We start from the raw sequence: 16028 nt of genomic DNA on the forward strand, positions 1-16028 counted from the left end.
AGTTTTCAAAAATTTCTATCCCCAGTTTTAATGGACATAACTGAAAATTTAAATTGAGATTAAATCCATCTAAAACATGTTATTTGTTTTTATTATACAAAGTAAAGGAAACTCAGGTAAATAGAAAATTTAAATTCTGAACTCTCATCGTGGTAGCTGGATCTATCTATTCTAAAATTAAACTTTTGGATATACGAGGGTCGTTTGAAAAGTCCGTGCAAAAATAAAAACTACTTAATTTTTTTGGGGTAAACCTTTTTTATTTTTCAACATAGTCTCCTTTTAAACTTATACACTTCGTCCAACGCTGCTAAAGTTTGTTGATTCCTTCCAAATAATAGGATTATGAAAAATAGCCACTCGTTTCTGCAATCACCTCCTCGTTTGAATAAAATCTTTTTCCCGCCAGCCATTTCTTCATATTGGGGAACAAATAGTAGTCCGAGGGAGCCAAGTCTGGAGAATAGGGGGGGGATGTGAAACGAGTTGGAACCCTATTTCCATTAATTTTGGGACCACAACTGCTGAGGTGTGAGCTGGTGCGTTGTCGTGATGGAAAAGGACTTTTTTGTGGGCCAATCGTGGGCGTTTTTCTTGCAGCTCGGTTTTCAAACGGTCCAATAACGATGAATAATATGCACCTGTAATAGTTTTACCCTTTTCCAGATAGTCGATGAGGATTATTCCTTGCGAATCCCAAAAGACAGTCGCCATAATCTTTACCATCACCATATCATGGATTTTATCAATGATTTCTGGAGTAGTAACCTCAACAGGGCGTCCAGAACGTTCAGCGTCACTTGTGCCCATATGGCCACTCCGAAAATTTTGAAACCACTTATAAACTGTTCTAATCGAAGGTGCAGAGTCACCATAATGTTTATCAAGCTACTCTTTAGTCTCCTCAGGCGTTTTGCCTTTCATAAAGTAGTGTTTAATCAACACACGAAATTCTTTTTCGTCCATTTTTTGAAAATCACTCGACTTCCTCGATTCAAACGAATGCCAAACACAAAGAAATAGACCGATCTGGCTGAAACTTGGTGTGGGTTCTTCCAAGAGATGCTACTAACTAAACATAACCTCGATACGCGCCAGTGGTGCTATCTCTCTGACTTTGCACGGACTTTTCAAACGACCCTCGTACAGTCGAGCCTCCGATAAAGGACACTCTCACTAGCGGCCACCTCCATTTGCGGACAGTTTTTGGATTTCCACGTTTTACCCCTATACACTTTCTATATAAAAGAACCTCCGTCTAACGGACAATCTACATAGCGGACATTGATTTTGGGGAACGGATTATATGTTTCATCTCCAAACCAATGACCACCTTATTATTAAAAGTTCGTTTGACGCGGTGATAAAAAGAATTATCCCCTCTCGAGTTTTTCTTTTTTTCTGGTTTTTCCTAAAGTTTCCTATATAAGCTCATGCATCTTGAACAATTTTAATCATTTTTCAATATAACTTTGGACGAATAATATTATTTTTTCCGATATGTCTCTCAAGCGAAAGTGGTTAACTCTAGAAGAGAAAATAAATGTGTTAGAAGATTTTGCAAAAACCAAATCGAGCCAAAAGTCAACTTGCCGAAAGGTTTGTTCTATTTTTCTAATAATAGATGATAGTATGATGATAATTTTACCACAAATTATTATTGTTACCAATAAATGTGATGATTATTATAAAAATTATTAAATAAGTCAATAATATGTAGTTTTTTGGATAATTAAGAAAAACTTGATGCATATCATGCAGCTGCAATAATTATGCAATTATGTACGTTTTTAAATCTATTAATAATAAACAATTTTTAAATAGATGTTTGAAGAAAACCCCATATTTTTCCATTATGGAACTTGCCTACCTCCTTCTAACCGCCACCTCCAAACAGCGGCCACTTTGCTTTCCCCCGCCAGTGTCCGTTATTGAGAGGTTCGACTGTATACATTATTCTGATTAGCACTTTAGGATAGTATTATAGGATAGTATAATACGAATGTATTTGTATTGATAATCGTTACTTTTTGTTTCTCAATAAACATGGATAAACAAAAAAATTGAAACTGAAAACATCGCTTTATTTAGCGACCTGAGAAAACTGAGAATTTAATAATCAGTTTTATAAGGCAAACTTTGAGAAACCATTAAATTACCTGCAAGAGAAGGCGTTCATCTGCCCAGATGACCGCTTTGTTCCAGTCAATCACCTGGGAGAATGGTAAGGCCCATCCATTGGACAGCAGAACAGGAACACATCCGGCTTGTAATGCTTCCAAGAATCTAAATGAACCTAATCTTCTTCCGCGTGGCACTAGACACAGGGTGGAATTGTGAAGTAGTACATCGTATTCGTATCTGTAAAATAAAAGAAGGTATTTTTTACTTAAGTTTTACAAGAATTTTATATTAAACCTATAAAAAAAATTCTAATAAATATGTTAAACGTTCGAGTCTCAAAAAACATTTACTTATTTCAAATAGTTCATCTCAACACTTTATTATCTAGCCTCCTATTACGTTACTAACCTATGAACTATAGTCAAAAGCAGGTCACCAAATACGCAACGGAAAACACTAACAATTCAAATAACTAGATACAGTTGTTTGCGTTGTACTTCAAACCACATGCACATCATCAAATTCTGATAGATACATATTACAGCTAAATAAATATTTCTGCCCGATAGATCCAATTCAAGTTAATTCTCTAAATTTAATGTTTCAAACTTATCAATATAAACAATATGAAATCATTCAATAACCTCCGTCAAACGTTCTCAGAAACCATTTTACCAACAATAGATGATGAAGGAAAAAGATGTCTGATATATTGGATGCTAATCTCTTGCAGTACGCTTTTTTTTTTGAGGTGAGAGAGGGTTATTTGTTGACTATATTTCTTAGATGGTAACATCAATAAACTATTGGTATTAGCTCAAGAGATCCCTTATTCTTCTAATCCAGCTGGCAGTCCTTAGATTTTGTTTATCTCTTCTACAAGCATCTAATATCTCACAATATATTTTTTACAAAGATAGAACACAATATTTTGCGGTCATCAATACACTAGAAAAGTAACCAAGTAACCAGTCGCCAATGACACCCTAGAAGATGGCGAGTCTTGAATTATAAAAGAAATACCCACTAATAATTTGAAGAGTTAGCGAACTTGCTAGATAGTATATGAATTACCAATGTACAATTACATTACAACCTTCTTACATAGTAAATGGAACGCTTAAGATGGAAAGGATCTGCAGAGGATAAAAGAATGGGAAAACCTGCAGCTAAAGGAAGTTATGTTTGATTCTTTTGTTTCTGTAGGGAATGGAAGGATCGCGGGTAGCTCCATCGTGACAGACTGGGTTAGGATGGCAGTCTAGAGTGGAGAGGAGTTTCAGCTGATAGTTTTAGATAAAGGAGAGTATAATGGAGATTATGGAAGCATGGATTCAGTCGATTTTAGTATATCGAGAAGTGTCCGTAGCAAATTTGTCCTGTGTTGTCTGTAGTTAACTACTTGATGTTACAACTCCAGGGCCCCAGGCGAAGAGTAACATCGGCCTATTGACCACTTGTAGAGGAGGAGTTTGTTGGGCATAGTCACTTTCGAATCAAGGTAGAGTAAAGGAAAGAGTAGTCTTGTAGTCAGTTAACAAGAATTCACTTTGTCCTTTGAAGTGAACTTGCTATTTCCTCGTCTATCACTAAGGTTCTTTAAGATCGGGAAATCTTACGAAGAAAATGCTAGAAAAAAACAAAAATAGGTGACTGTCATCTGTCATTAATAAATTACAAAAAAAAAAAATTTCTTAGAAAATAGAAGAAACAAAAAGAGAAATTTGAAGTTAATAATAAACAAGACGAGAAATTAAAGTGCTTCAATACTGTATTGCACACAGAAATCCACTGACGAAGTATAGAAACAATTATTGATAATAAATAAGGCTAAAATAGTTAGTCATGTTCTGGTGTTTAGAACACCCGGAAAATCAGGAGACCCTCTGGAGTAGAGCCTAGAGCACCGAATTTCACAAATGAAGTATGCAATAACTTAATGCATACTAAAGAAAACATCTAAATGAATATGATTTAATAATTTGAATAATGTAAATTTAGTAGAAGAGATAATATGAAGGTGAAATACGTAATATCAAGAGGAACTAGAAAATGGGTTATAATATCAACCATATATAACAAGAAATGTGGTTGTAACAAAGGAAGGGTGCATCTTGGGAAATATACACAGACTTATTTACTTCAGGTGGAGGTAAATGTTTTAACTAGATGAAGTTGAAGATGACTGAATTCTCTTTGTGAAGGCTAACTGCACAGTTTGATGGTACTTATGTGTAGTAAGGTTGGTTACGGAAGTTACAGCGTGTTTGTACTAAAGTGGGAAGATACTTGTTGGTATACTCGTAACAGTCAACGGAAAAGTAGAAGCTTTGCAAGTCTAACCCACATCCTAGGGTAGTTTAGACAGCCCTAATATTACAACCTTGTTGAACTTAGTCACTCTACCAGCTTATTAAACGGTATTATTATATTTGACGAATTTAATAATGCTAGTATTAACTCTAAGGCAATGATACTTTTTTAAAGTTTTTTTTGAAAAATATAAAATTAGAAAAGTATAAAAAAAGGTGTACTTTACCTATATTTTTGCTACATATTATTGCAGTTAGACTACAGCCAAAAGAGATGTATTTTGCCTATATTAGGCCGAATACAGATGTTCCAACCTACAAAATCCATTACAAATCAGACTCTCTAAGGAATCCTAGAATTTGGAAAAGTTTTATGGATTACGATTCCTCTCTGTAATACCTCGCAGATAGGGTAAAGTCGGGTGAGATGGCCAACAGCCGAAATTTAACCAAAATGTCGTCCGACTGCGCTGCGTGACCTCTCCAGTGATGAACCTTCATGTCGAAATTTTAGTGTTTTTTTTTACATATTAGGTAAGTACAGTATACATTAATGAATCCTAACTTCTAAAACTGTCAAAAAGTACGCGTTGAGTTATGTTTATCATGATAGCCATCTCTTCCTAGCATTCGGGACAGATGGCCATCAAACAGTGGGGATAGATGGCCAATTATTTTTACTTTTTTTTTATATAGTTTGGCTCAGTTTCCAATTCACTGCAGAAAAATGCCAACTCAGCATAAAAGACAGAACACTAACCGCGGAAATTATACTGAAGAAAATTTGAGATCGTATTAACCCCACACCCAAACTGTCGTCTCTGCAAGAAAACGAGCCAAGTCTGTTGTCACTTTATTAACTTCACCCGAGCACATTGCTGTTGTGAAAAACAGAGTTGCAAAGAAATCCAAACCAACTAGAAATACCATCCCCAAAGAGACAGTTCTGAAAAAAAGGATTGTCCGAAAAAGAAAACGCTCACCTTCCCCAAGTTCCGATGACGAGGACGAAACAGGAATCGAATTTGGAGAGGAAAGTGATGCCATTTTAGAAATCGATGAAACTGAATGTACAGGATATGGGGAAAGCTGCAACAAGACCATAAAGAAAAGATTGGTTGGAATGCATAATATGCCGGAAGTGGTTCCACGAAAATTGCTCTTCTTTTGCATAGGCTTGCCAAAATTGTAGTAAAAGCGCATTTAAAATGAAGAATACTAAGTAAATATTAAGTAACCATTCATTTTTTTCTGTTATTTTTACGTTTTACTAGCGCAATTTCATTTACAATATGTGGCCATCTCTCCCAAGTTACATTGGCCAACTCACCCAACCCAGTGGGGATAGATGGCCAATTGCTATTTTTTTTTTGTAAGAATAAAAAAATGTCTCCCTCAGCATTTTTTCTGAAATTTTTACCTTTTCCTATGTTTGTGAGTGTATGAGGTTTCCAAAAATAATAATAATGTAAGCCTAGCCCTTACCAAAAATTTGCACGCACCTTCCAAATAAAATGGTGGCCATCTCACCCTACTTTACCCTACATATATCCATCCCCCAGGTTTAAAACTGCATTCCAACGTATGGAATGCAGAAAAACCAACATATTCCCTTTTAGACCAATCAAAAAAAAAGGTAGCATATTTTCATTTTCTTCAGGCTACTGTGTATCCCATATCCACTCTGGGATACACTCAGGGATTACCCAGACTTTCAGTCTTGTTTCAGTTCTTGGTTAGTGCCATGCTCTTTTGACTTTCTTCTCATTCTGAGTCACTTCCTGCAAGAGACTAGTACTTTTTTCTGCGAGCTACTGTACACTGAGACCAGTCTTTATTAGGGTCTCTCTAAATATAATATATTTCAGAAATCTCAAGATCTGGGAAGAATCACTGAACGGTGTAACTAACTAAAGGCTTCCAATTTGTTTTTTGTCCTTTCATTTTTTCACAGCATCTACAAGCGTCGCCACATTTTGTAGGCCCAGCTTTATCAGATGCTATCATCAGCTAACAAATCTGTCAGCGTAAGAAATCTGGGAGCCTGTCATAAAAACGGATAACACATAATTCTATTTCCTACCATCCTTCCCTAAACACAGTATATTGGTCTATTTCTTAAGATTGAAACTTATTTTCAGCAACTTGTACATATAAACATGTCTACATAAGTTTTGTAACCTAAAAACATTTAACACGTTTCAATTTCTGAGGTACTTAGCGCCGAGAGCTTTTTTAGTATACAATGCCCTGCAGGCAATGTCCTCTCGTTACAGCACCACTACCTAACAATAAAGATGCTTCTAAAATCTAAAAGCTGTAGCAGGACTCTAACTTGTACCATGTGAGAGAGTCCAATACACTAACCACTTAACTAATTTATTTTCCTAGTTTGAAGTTATATATAATTATACCTAAATATTTGAATGATATAATTTATAAATGATTTATAGCAAAGTTTAATAGAGGAGTAAAGCTTCTAATATTATTCCTGTGGTTATACTTTAGGGTCAAAGTTCAAAGTTCCTGAGTATGACATTAATGTTAAGAACAAACAATGGATTCTATTTAGTATTTAGCGAGCTGGGGCGACAAGGTTCTCGGGCGAAACCATTCTCTGTCCCCTTCATGCAACTTGTCATATATATATATATATATATATATATATATATATATAATATATAAGTGAGTCCTTAGCGGGGATGTGAGGAGGGTCTAGAGGCTTATATATTATTTATCTTTATATCAGAGTAACTCCGTCTCATGGCCTCCATGACAAAGACACGCTGTTCCCATATAATTAAAACGTAAAATTTGAAAAGAAACGCGTCTGTAAAACTGTTATCTAGAATGAGAATTTAAGAAATAGCAAATAGATAAATATTACAGACTTTTTAAACAAGTTAGAAGACGCGGAAGAAGAAAAGAGAAATAAAATCTATAAAGAATTAATAAATTATCACAATGCTATATTATTACATACATTTATTATAAAGCTTTCTTTCGAATTATTATAACACACTTTTATTGATTTAATTTAAAAAGTTGGGCAAAAAATTAAAATTTACCATTTATATTCAATACAATAATGTACTTTTTTAATTTACTAATTAAATTATAATTATTAAGAGTCAATTAATCAAAGAAACTAGTAATATACCAAAAACAGTAAAATTTAAAAAAAAATCCCCATAAAAATGCCACAAAAAACAAAGTTTGTATCCGGGGTACATAATACTGTAGGAGCTAAATGTAGAATCACAGTAAAGAGGCGTGGCAGAAAAATCAAGATATTATCAGCCAATCAGAAAGAAGTACAGTAGCCATATTTTGTACAGATAGGTTACTTAATGCGCATTGGCTGATGTTTCCCTTTCCACTGCCACACCCATCACACACAGGTTCTACTATAAGCTCCTATACCATTATGTTCTACTGATACAAAAGTTGCATTTTACCTCCTTTGTTTATAGGAATTTTTGCCAAATTACGTACTATATCTCTTGATATTTTTATTTTTTACACATTATTCGTTCTGAAACATTTAATTTTGACCTTTAGATAAACTATATGAGTTCCATTTGTTTTTAAGACTTTTAGGTAATGAATTTCATAAAATTTCAAATTGTTTTATGAATTAATCTGTAAATATGTTCTTTTTTGTTGCTTTTATTCTCTCTTTGTAAATGCTCGGGTCAACCCCTGGCTACGATTGAATTATAAAAGCAAAAGTAACAATAAATAAATATAATGCATTTTTTATTATACTAATTAAAACATAATTACTAAGAGTCATTTTATTTTAAATTTTTCATCAAATATAAGTTATTTGGATTAAATTAACAAAATATTCTTGTATTCAATAAATTTTCGGAATTTAACTTCCGACTGACTTAGTTTAACATAACACATTCTCTAGTACCTTCCATATAACATTCCAGATTCCTAATTCGTAGTCACTTTAGAAATCTGAATTGAGCGTAGCCATTATTGGCAAGGGTTCAGTGCACCAGTTAGTGGTTATCCGTAACTACTGACAACCCTATCTTCCTAGAACTAAAGTCAAGTGTGAGAACTTAAGCCAACAGCTTTACCCTAGCCCAAACAAATCGTCAATAATCTCAAGTGGATATGGTCTAAACACTGCCAGCATTTTCATGATTCAAACTGACCATGATTCTAATCTCGCTACTCACCCTGAATAAACCTTCACGAAATAAATGAATGTTTTCTAATTTTATGCCAAAAACTATACAAAAGTGGTCTGTAATGGGGCCTTTTACTTAGAGGACCTTCATGTATCATAATTGTGAGTATTAAAGCCAATAACAACTTCGCAACCAATGTAGACAGGAGCCTAATTGTACTAATCTTTCTCCTCATTTCCTAAATGCCTAAAGAATATCTAGATAGAAAAAATTCTCACTAATACCTTGGAATAATTCAGCCGAACAGAGATACGGAGTCACAAGAATTTAACGTTTCCAGTGCTATTCATTGGACAGCAAGACCATAGACAATGGCACTTTTTATTTTATTTTTGTTTTTTTTTGTACATTCATCCAACTCCGATCCGGGCCAAGCCAGTCAGAACATTCAAATCCATTTAAATCTTCTCGAAACCTGGTTCCGAAAATGGAAAATAAAAATTAATGAGCAAAAGTCAGTGCACATTACGTTTACTTTACGAAAATCTACGAGTCCACCAGTTCAACTGAACGGTGTAACGATTCCTCCAGCTGACGTAGTACGATACTTAGGACTGTACATTGGACAAGAGACTCACGTGGAACCCACATACTCGACTGAAACGATAAGACGTGATCAGACACTTCAAACTACTTATTAGACTAAGATCCAAACTCGACTTGAATCTCAAACTGATAATTTACAAGACTCGGTTAAGAACCATATGGACATACGGAGCAGAAGTGTGGGGCTCAACCAAACCCACTAACTCCAAACGCCTGCAGACACTACAGTCTAAAATCTTACGGAAAATCCTGAATGCTCCAATTCTAACCTTACCATTCATACTGACCTTCATATCCCTTTTGTCACCGATCTAATAAAATCTCGCTATGGCAAATTTCACAGCCTCCTTGCTCTCCATCCTAATCCTCTTGTACAACCACTCTCCTCTCCTCTCCTCACGTTTCAGACAAACCTCCTCGTCGCTTGAAGAGGAGGTGGCCTAGGGACCTACTGTTGTGAGTGCAATCCACTGAGAAAGAGTTCCATCAATGGGAGGTTTCTCTTATTCATGAGAACTCAACCAGTTTCATCAAATTTACTTGATGCAACATTTGTTGCAGTTGTAAAAATACTAATAAAGTGAAAAACAAAAGTTTTTTGTAAATGATTTGTGTAAAGTAGCTGTAAATTTGCATAATTACTATGAACTTTTACATTGATAATAGTTCAAAAGTTGGCTCGCAGCAGAATAGACCGAAAGTATTATGTAAAAACACAACGTTTTACTGCTAAAAGACCTGTTTATATTTGTTCTACTTAATTAAAAGATTGAACAATATTTTCATATTAAATCATTAAAATAAAACTTGGTGATAATAGCACAGATGTTAAGGAAATAATTTTTATAAACTTAAAAATTATCAGCTAAATAAGAATACAAGTATAGAAGAAATAGCTAGCCAACAGCTGTAAACACGCAATGTTTTTAGAAATCTTAGCGAAGAAGAAGCTACTATATCGCTAAGTGCTGTACAACACAAACTATTTCCTTGCAGATAAATCGTGATCTTTATGTGCAAATCGACCCGTCCTACACTCGCCATTTACAGATAGTACTTTATCACGTAACTTGTTTCTACTTTTCAGAGTTTATCTATCAACTAAGAGATATGATGGTCAACTATAAACTGTGATTTTCGTCTGGATTTTTTTTTTCTTTTAAAAGTTTTTACGGCCCTGTTTTACAGATATTTTGATGAGTCTTTACATTTTTTAAGAACTCTTTTATTTGATCCATTTTTTGTTTTTATTAAACTTCTTAAAGATGTTCTCCATAGCGAACCAAAAAGTACCTTCATCTAAAAGTTGGCGTAGAAAACAAAATATTCTAAGTTTCCATTAAGATTTATAAAATAAATAAAACAATCTTTCCTTTTTTAAGAAATAATAAAAAGTAAGGAAAGCGAATACCTAAGGGTACGTTCACAACGGAGCTGTGAGCATAGATGATAGCGGAGATGATAGCAGGGATGCATCAGCGCTTATAGAATAACCTAGTACATTCTTATGTGAGCGTGCACAACGAAGCTTCGACTAGTGACTCATACTCGCTGGTATAAACGAGCATAGATGATAGAATTGAATTTTTCATTTTTCTGCTAGCTGAACTCCAGTATCGGAGCTTCAAAATGGAGGTAGAAAAATTAATTAGTGCTGTCTTTACTCATTATTTTTGGTTATTATTTTATTATTTACTTTTAAACAATATTTTGTTTTTTAAATCGTGCTTACATTTATTTTTATGTGTATTTATTTGTTTTTCCTCAATATAACCTTACCTCAGAGTTATCACTAGTTTTTCTTCTATAGTTATAGGATTTCCATGACAATTTTTCCTACGTTTTCTTAATTTTGACCTTATTTTTTCTAAAATATAGTCGAATGTGGGTGGACCCATCCTCACATATTCAAAAAAACGATCCGGATAATTTCTAAGTTCCTTATATAAATAGTGAAATTCGCCCAAAGTACTTCGTTTTTTTATTTATGGGATGTACATGATATTTTCTAAAGCGTTTTTTCTTTAAAATATACCATTTCGTTGCTGGTGAACATAAAAACTCTTCTTCACTACTCGACATGTTGCATGTATCACAGCTCCGTTGTGCACACTAATCAGCGATTATATTTTACTCTATCAGTTATCATCTCTGCTATCATCTATACTCACAGCTCCGTTGTAAACGTACCCTAAGGTTACTGTCTCCTTCTTACTAGGAGAACTTGTGGTAATATGGAACCCTTCTTTGTTTTTGACTTACCTCTGCTAGAGATATTCCAAAAAATGGTATTGCTTTCTCTGGTAATTATTAGCTTTATATATTAGTCTTGCATTATTGTCTTCAAATTTACTCTCCTCCAACCACCAGATGAGCAACCTTCAATTTTATGGAAAAAGTGGAAAGTGGTGCCCTCTGACTTGAGGTGCGGGTAATATGGAACACCTTAGTATTTTTTATTGCAAGTCGCCGTAGAGTGGGGTTTTGGGAACAATGAATACTTTTGCAGCTTTTCTTTTTTAGCCCCATTTTAGATTCTTCTCCTTTTTTCGCCAGAAATATAAGTGATTTGCTTGTAATGCTTGCAATATGGAACCTCATGAAATTATTCTACAGCGAGTATAGAACAGGGTTCCACATTACCAGCACCCATGGGGTTCCATAAATCAAACATCGCAATCTTGGATTTGATATGTCACCAACAAAAATTGGGAGGCATAAGAACTGATTCACAAATGAAAATCATAGCAATACATCCCTTCAAAGCAATATATAGTTCGGATAGCTACCACTATTTTGATAACAAAACAGAAATAACACTTTAATCTTGCCTTCTTAAAGTTTTCAAGAATCGATAAAGGAAAAAAAATGGCAATTTCAAGATTAACATTCAATAGCAACTGAACCAACCACCTACTTTGCACACTACCTCTATCTAGCGACAGTTTTAGCTAGATACTGTTAACACACGATCACTTGCTGCCACAATATTATAGGGTTCCACAATACCAGCTGGGTTCCAGATTACCACCACTTCCTCTACTAATATATGCTCATTTTAAAAACATCGTACAGAAATTATGTTTACGCCTGTTCTTCGCTCAGTTTTCACGACCTCATAGCTCTTCTTTCATGGCATAAATTTCTCTTAACATATACGAGTAATAATTTCCAATTTTAACTCCGCCAGTATCTGGTGGCGTTTCTGTCAGCTAATTTTTTTTGGTTCTAACTTTTAGCAACTATCATAAAAATTTTGGACTTTTTGTCATACGATTACAAATTAAATAATTACTACTACTACAGCCCATTACTGAGCCTTGGCCTCCTCAATCCGCTTCCGCCAGTCCTCCCTATCCATTGCAGCAACCTTCCAATTCCTCACAGGACTCTGGCATCCACGCCTACCCCATCATTCCATCTCAATTTAAGTCTGCCCTCTCTCCTGATCCTATGTACATCTTCTTGCAGAAGCTATCTGGGTGTTTCCAACTCAGACATCCTTGCCACATGGCCTGCCCTTCTGATCCTGCCAAGCCTAATTATTTTTACAATGTCTACTTCCTGGAATAGATGCTGCAGTTCCCGATTCTTTCTTCTGCTCCAAATCGCGCCCTCTTTAATAGGGCCAAAAATTCGTCGAAGAACTTTTCTCTCGAACACTTGCAGCATCCTCTCATCTTTTTTTGAAATCACCAAAGCTTCGGAGCAATATGTTAATACAGGACGGGTCAGGGTCTTATAGAGAAGCACTTTTGTATTTTTTTGATATTAGATTGCTTCTCATATGCTTATTCAAGCCATAATAGCACCACAAATTAAATAATTACATATGATTGAATATAAATTCAATTTAACTTATATTAGCAACAATTGCACAATAGTTGCACCATCAAAGTGTCAGCTTTCGGATTAACATTTACAGATCTTCAATCAACAACAGGGTGGTATTCCATTATAATACATATTAAATAACAAAAACGTGTAGTTTGAAATACGAGATCAGTATTTATAAAATAAAATTCTAGCGCTGGAAACATTTCACCAGATTAAAATTGCCCACGGCAGTGGTTTTGTTATTATTTCAATTAAATTTTTGATATCCATTGGTCATTTTCACTCTATCTTTCTTAATTCAGGATAATTGTAAATGTTTTGTTTAGTGCCTCCATTTTAGGTAAACATATGATAAACTAATTGTTCCAATTTTCATTTATTTGTGCTTTCAAATTTTTTTTAATTGATATAAAAAGAAAAATACTTAATTTTGAAACAGATGTCCACCTCTATGTTGGATAATACCAATATGCTGGATAACGAGATCAACCAACTCAAGATCTTATAAGATCATTTGATTGGAAACAACTTGATCACTCTTCGTACCAGCTCCCAGTGACTGCCACCTGTTTCCGTATTAGAAGATACATCTAGGTGGTGAGCGCCACGACGACGATGATGAGGATAAAACCGGTCAGACTTCTATCAGGATGGCATTCTAAAGCTGGGTTGTACGATTCGATAAGTGCCTTTTATGTTAGTGGCAATTACGAGGGTCGTTTGAAAAGTCCGTGCAAAGTCAGAGAGATAGCACTACTGGCGCGTATCGAGGTTATGTTTAGTTAGTAGCATCTCTTGGAAGAACACACACCAAGTTTCAGCCAGATCGGTCTATTTCTTTGTGTTTGGCATTCGTTTGAATCGAGGAAGTCGAGTGATTTTCAAAAAATGGACGAAAAAGAATTTCGTGTGTTGATTAAACACTACTTTATGAAAGGCAAAACGCCTGAGGAGACTAAAGAGAAGCTTGATAAACATTATGGTGACTCTGCACCTTCGATTAGAACAGTTTATAAGTGGTTTCAAAATTTTCGGATGGCCATATGGGCACAAGTGACGCTGAACGTTCTGGACGCCCTGTTGAGGTTACTACTCCAGAAATCATTGATAAAATCCATGATATGGTGATGGATGACAGAAGAGTGAAGGTGCGTGAGATTGCTAGTGCTGTGGGCATCTCGAATGAACGGGTACATAATATTTTGCATCAACATTTGGACATGACAAAGCTATCCGCAAGATGGGTGCCGCGATTGCTCACGCTTGACCAAAAACGAAATCGTGTGAAGTGTTGCAAGGACGGTTTGCAGCTGTTCCAGAAGAATTCGCAGGACTTTAAGCGTCGTTTCGTCACTGTGGATGAAACATGGATACATCACTACACTCCTGAGACCAAAGAACAATCTAAACAATGGGTTACCAAAGGGGAATCTGCGCCAAAAAAGGCGAAGACCGTTCCTTCGGCCGGAAAGATTATGGCGACTGTCTTTTGGGATTCGCAAGGAATAATCCTCATCGACTATCTGGAAAAGGGTAAAACTATTACAGGTGCATATTATTCATCGTTATTGGACCGTTTGAAAACCGAGCTGCAAGAAAAACGCCCACGTTTGGCCCACAAAAAAGTCCTTTTCCATCACGACAACGCACCAGCTCACACCTCAGCAGTTGTGGTCGCAAAATTAATGGAAATAGGGTTCCAACTCGTTTCACATCCCCCTATTCTCCAGACTTGGCTCCCTCGGACTACTATTTGTTCCCCAATATGAAGAAATGGCTGGCGGGAAAAAGATTTTATTCAAACGAGGAGGTGATTGCAGAAACGAATGGCTATTTTTCAGACTTGGACAAATCCTATTATTCGGAAGGGATCAACAAACTAGAGCAGCGTTGGACGAAGTGTATAAGCCTAAAAGGAGACTATGTTCAAAAATAAAAAAGGTTTACCCCAAAAAATTAAGTAGTTTTTATTTTTGCACGGACTTTTCAAACGACCCTCGTATGTATGTTAGAAAAATAAATTAAGATATCAGGCTTTCATGTAAAAATAAAAATTGTTAAGAAAAGTGTACTGGTTTTTCTTTTATTTCAAAACAGTACTTAAAAAATACGCCTCGTAAAAGAACAAGTTTTTATTTGAGTAGTTTTTTGAGGGGAAATTTCATTTTGGATAGTTTTAGAAGTGTTCAATAAGAACTCGAGAACTGTAGTCAGAAACAGACGTGGGTGTTCCTAGCTAGAGATCTTCTTTCATTTCTTTTTGCAGGGCTATCGATAAGGCACTGGGACATCTTCACTGATATTACACTGATTAGTTAACACTAAAAACCAGTGGGTTTTGATAACATAATTTAAACTTTAATTCAACTATTTTGATTTCATTTTAGCTGGTTTAAACTGTGTGGTTTAAGCTCAAAGGGTAATGGTTAATTTTTTTTTTTTTTTGTTGACGTGAATACGTCTTTAAATTTGCTATCATATGGAGGCAATCCAAAAAACCTAATGACAACAAAATCGGGGGATACAGTTTGGCATTATAGTTTCGAATCTACCGTCTACATCCAAAATTAAATTAGACCACTGGATAGCTGAAGGATCAAAGAATTCATTTCGTAAGCGAGGACTGTGACGCATCGCGCGCGGTGGAGGGAGAAGCACCGCCATTTTGAGATCATTTTGCTGCGAATCGAGATTTGCAATTAGTATAACTTTTGACTCGGAGAAGCTACGATGTTCGTTAAGTTTTAATCGTCAGCTGTCGTCACAATCTATCGATTATATATAAAACATTAGTGTAAAATAGTGACAGTGAACATAATAAGGTGTTAGAATAAAAAAATAATATCAAGAATATATAATGTCGGCCTATACGCGTCGAAAAGCCAAAATCAAATACAGAGATCATATACGGTTGGAATGGGCTTCTCAAGAACAATTGAATGGTAATAATAAAACACCATATGACCGAGTCAAGCTGTGCTGGGAACGTAAAAGAATGAAT

General features: G+C 35.3%; 1 protein-coding gene across 1 annotated transcript in view; it reads right to left on the bottom strand.

Annotated features, from left to right (window-relative positions):
* ttv (exostosin glycosyltransferase 1 ttv) overlaps positions 1-16028 on the bottom strand; it is a 629091-nt gene that overhangs the window by 34238 nt on the left and 578825 nt on the right. The window contains exon 3 of the mRNA XM_074133964.1: positions 2160-2361. Within this exon, the coding sequence (XP_073990065.1) occupies positions 2160-2361 (202 nt within the window). The remainder of the gene's footprint in view (positions 1-2159; positions 2362-16028) is intronic.

This window comes from Rhodnius prolixus, unplaced genomic scaffold (assembly GCF_049639745.1).
Source record: "Rhodnius prolixus isolate KJV_2025 unplaced genomic scaffold, Rpr scaffold_10, whole genome shotgun sequence".
Classification (NCBI taxonomy): Eukaryota; Metazoa; Arthropoda; class Insecta; order Hemiptera; family Reduviidae; genus Rhodnius; species Rhodnius prolixus.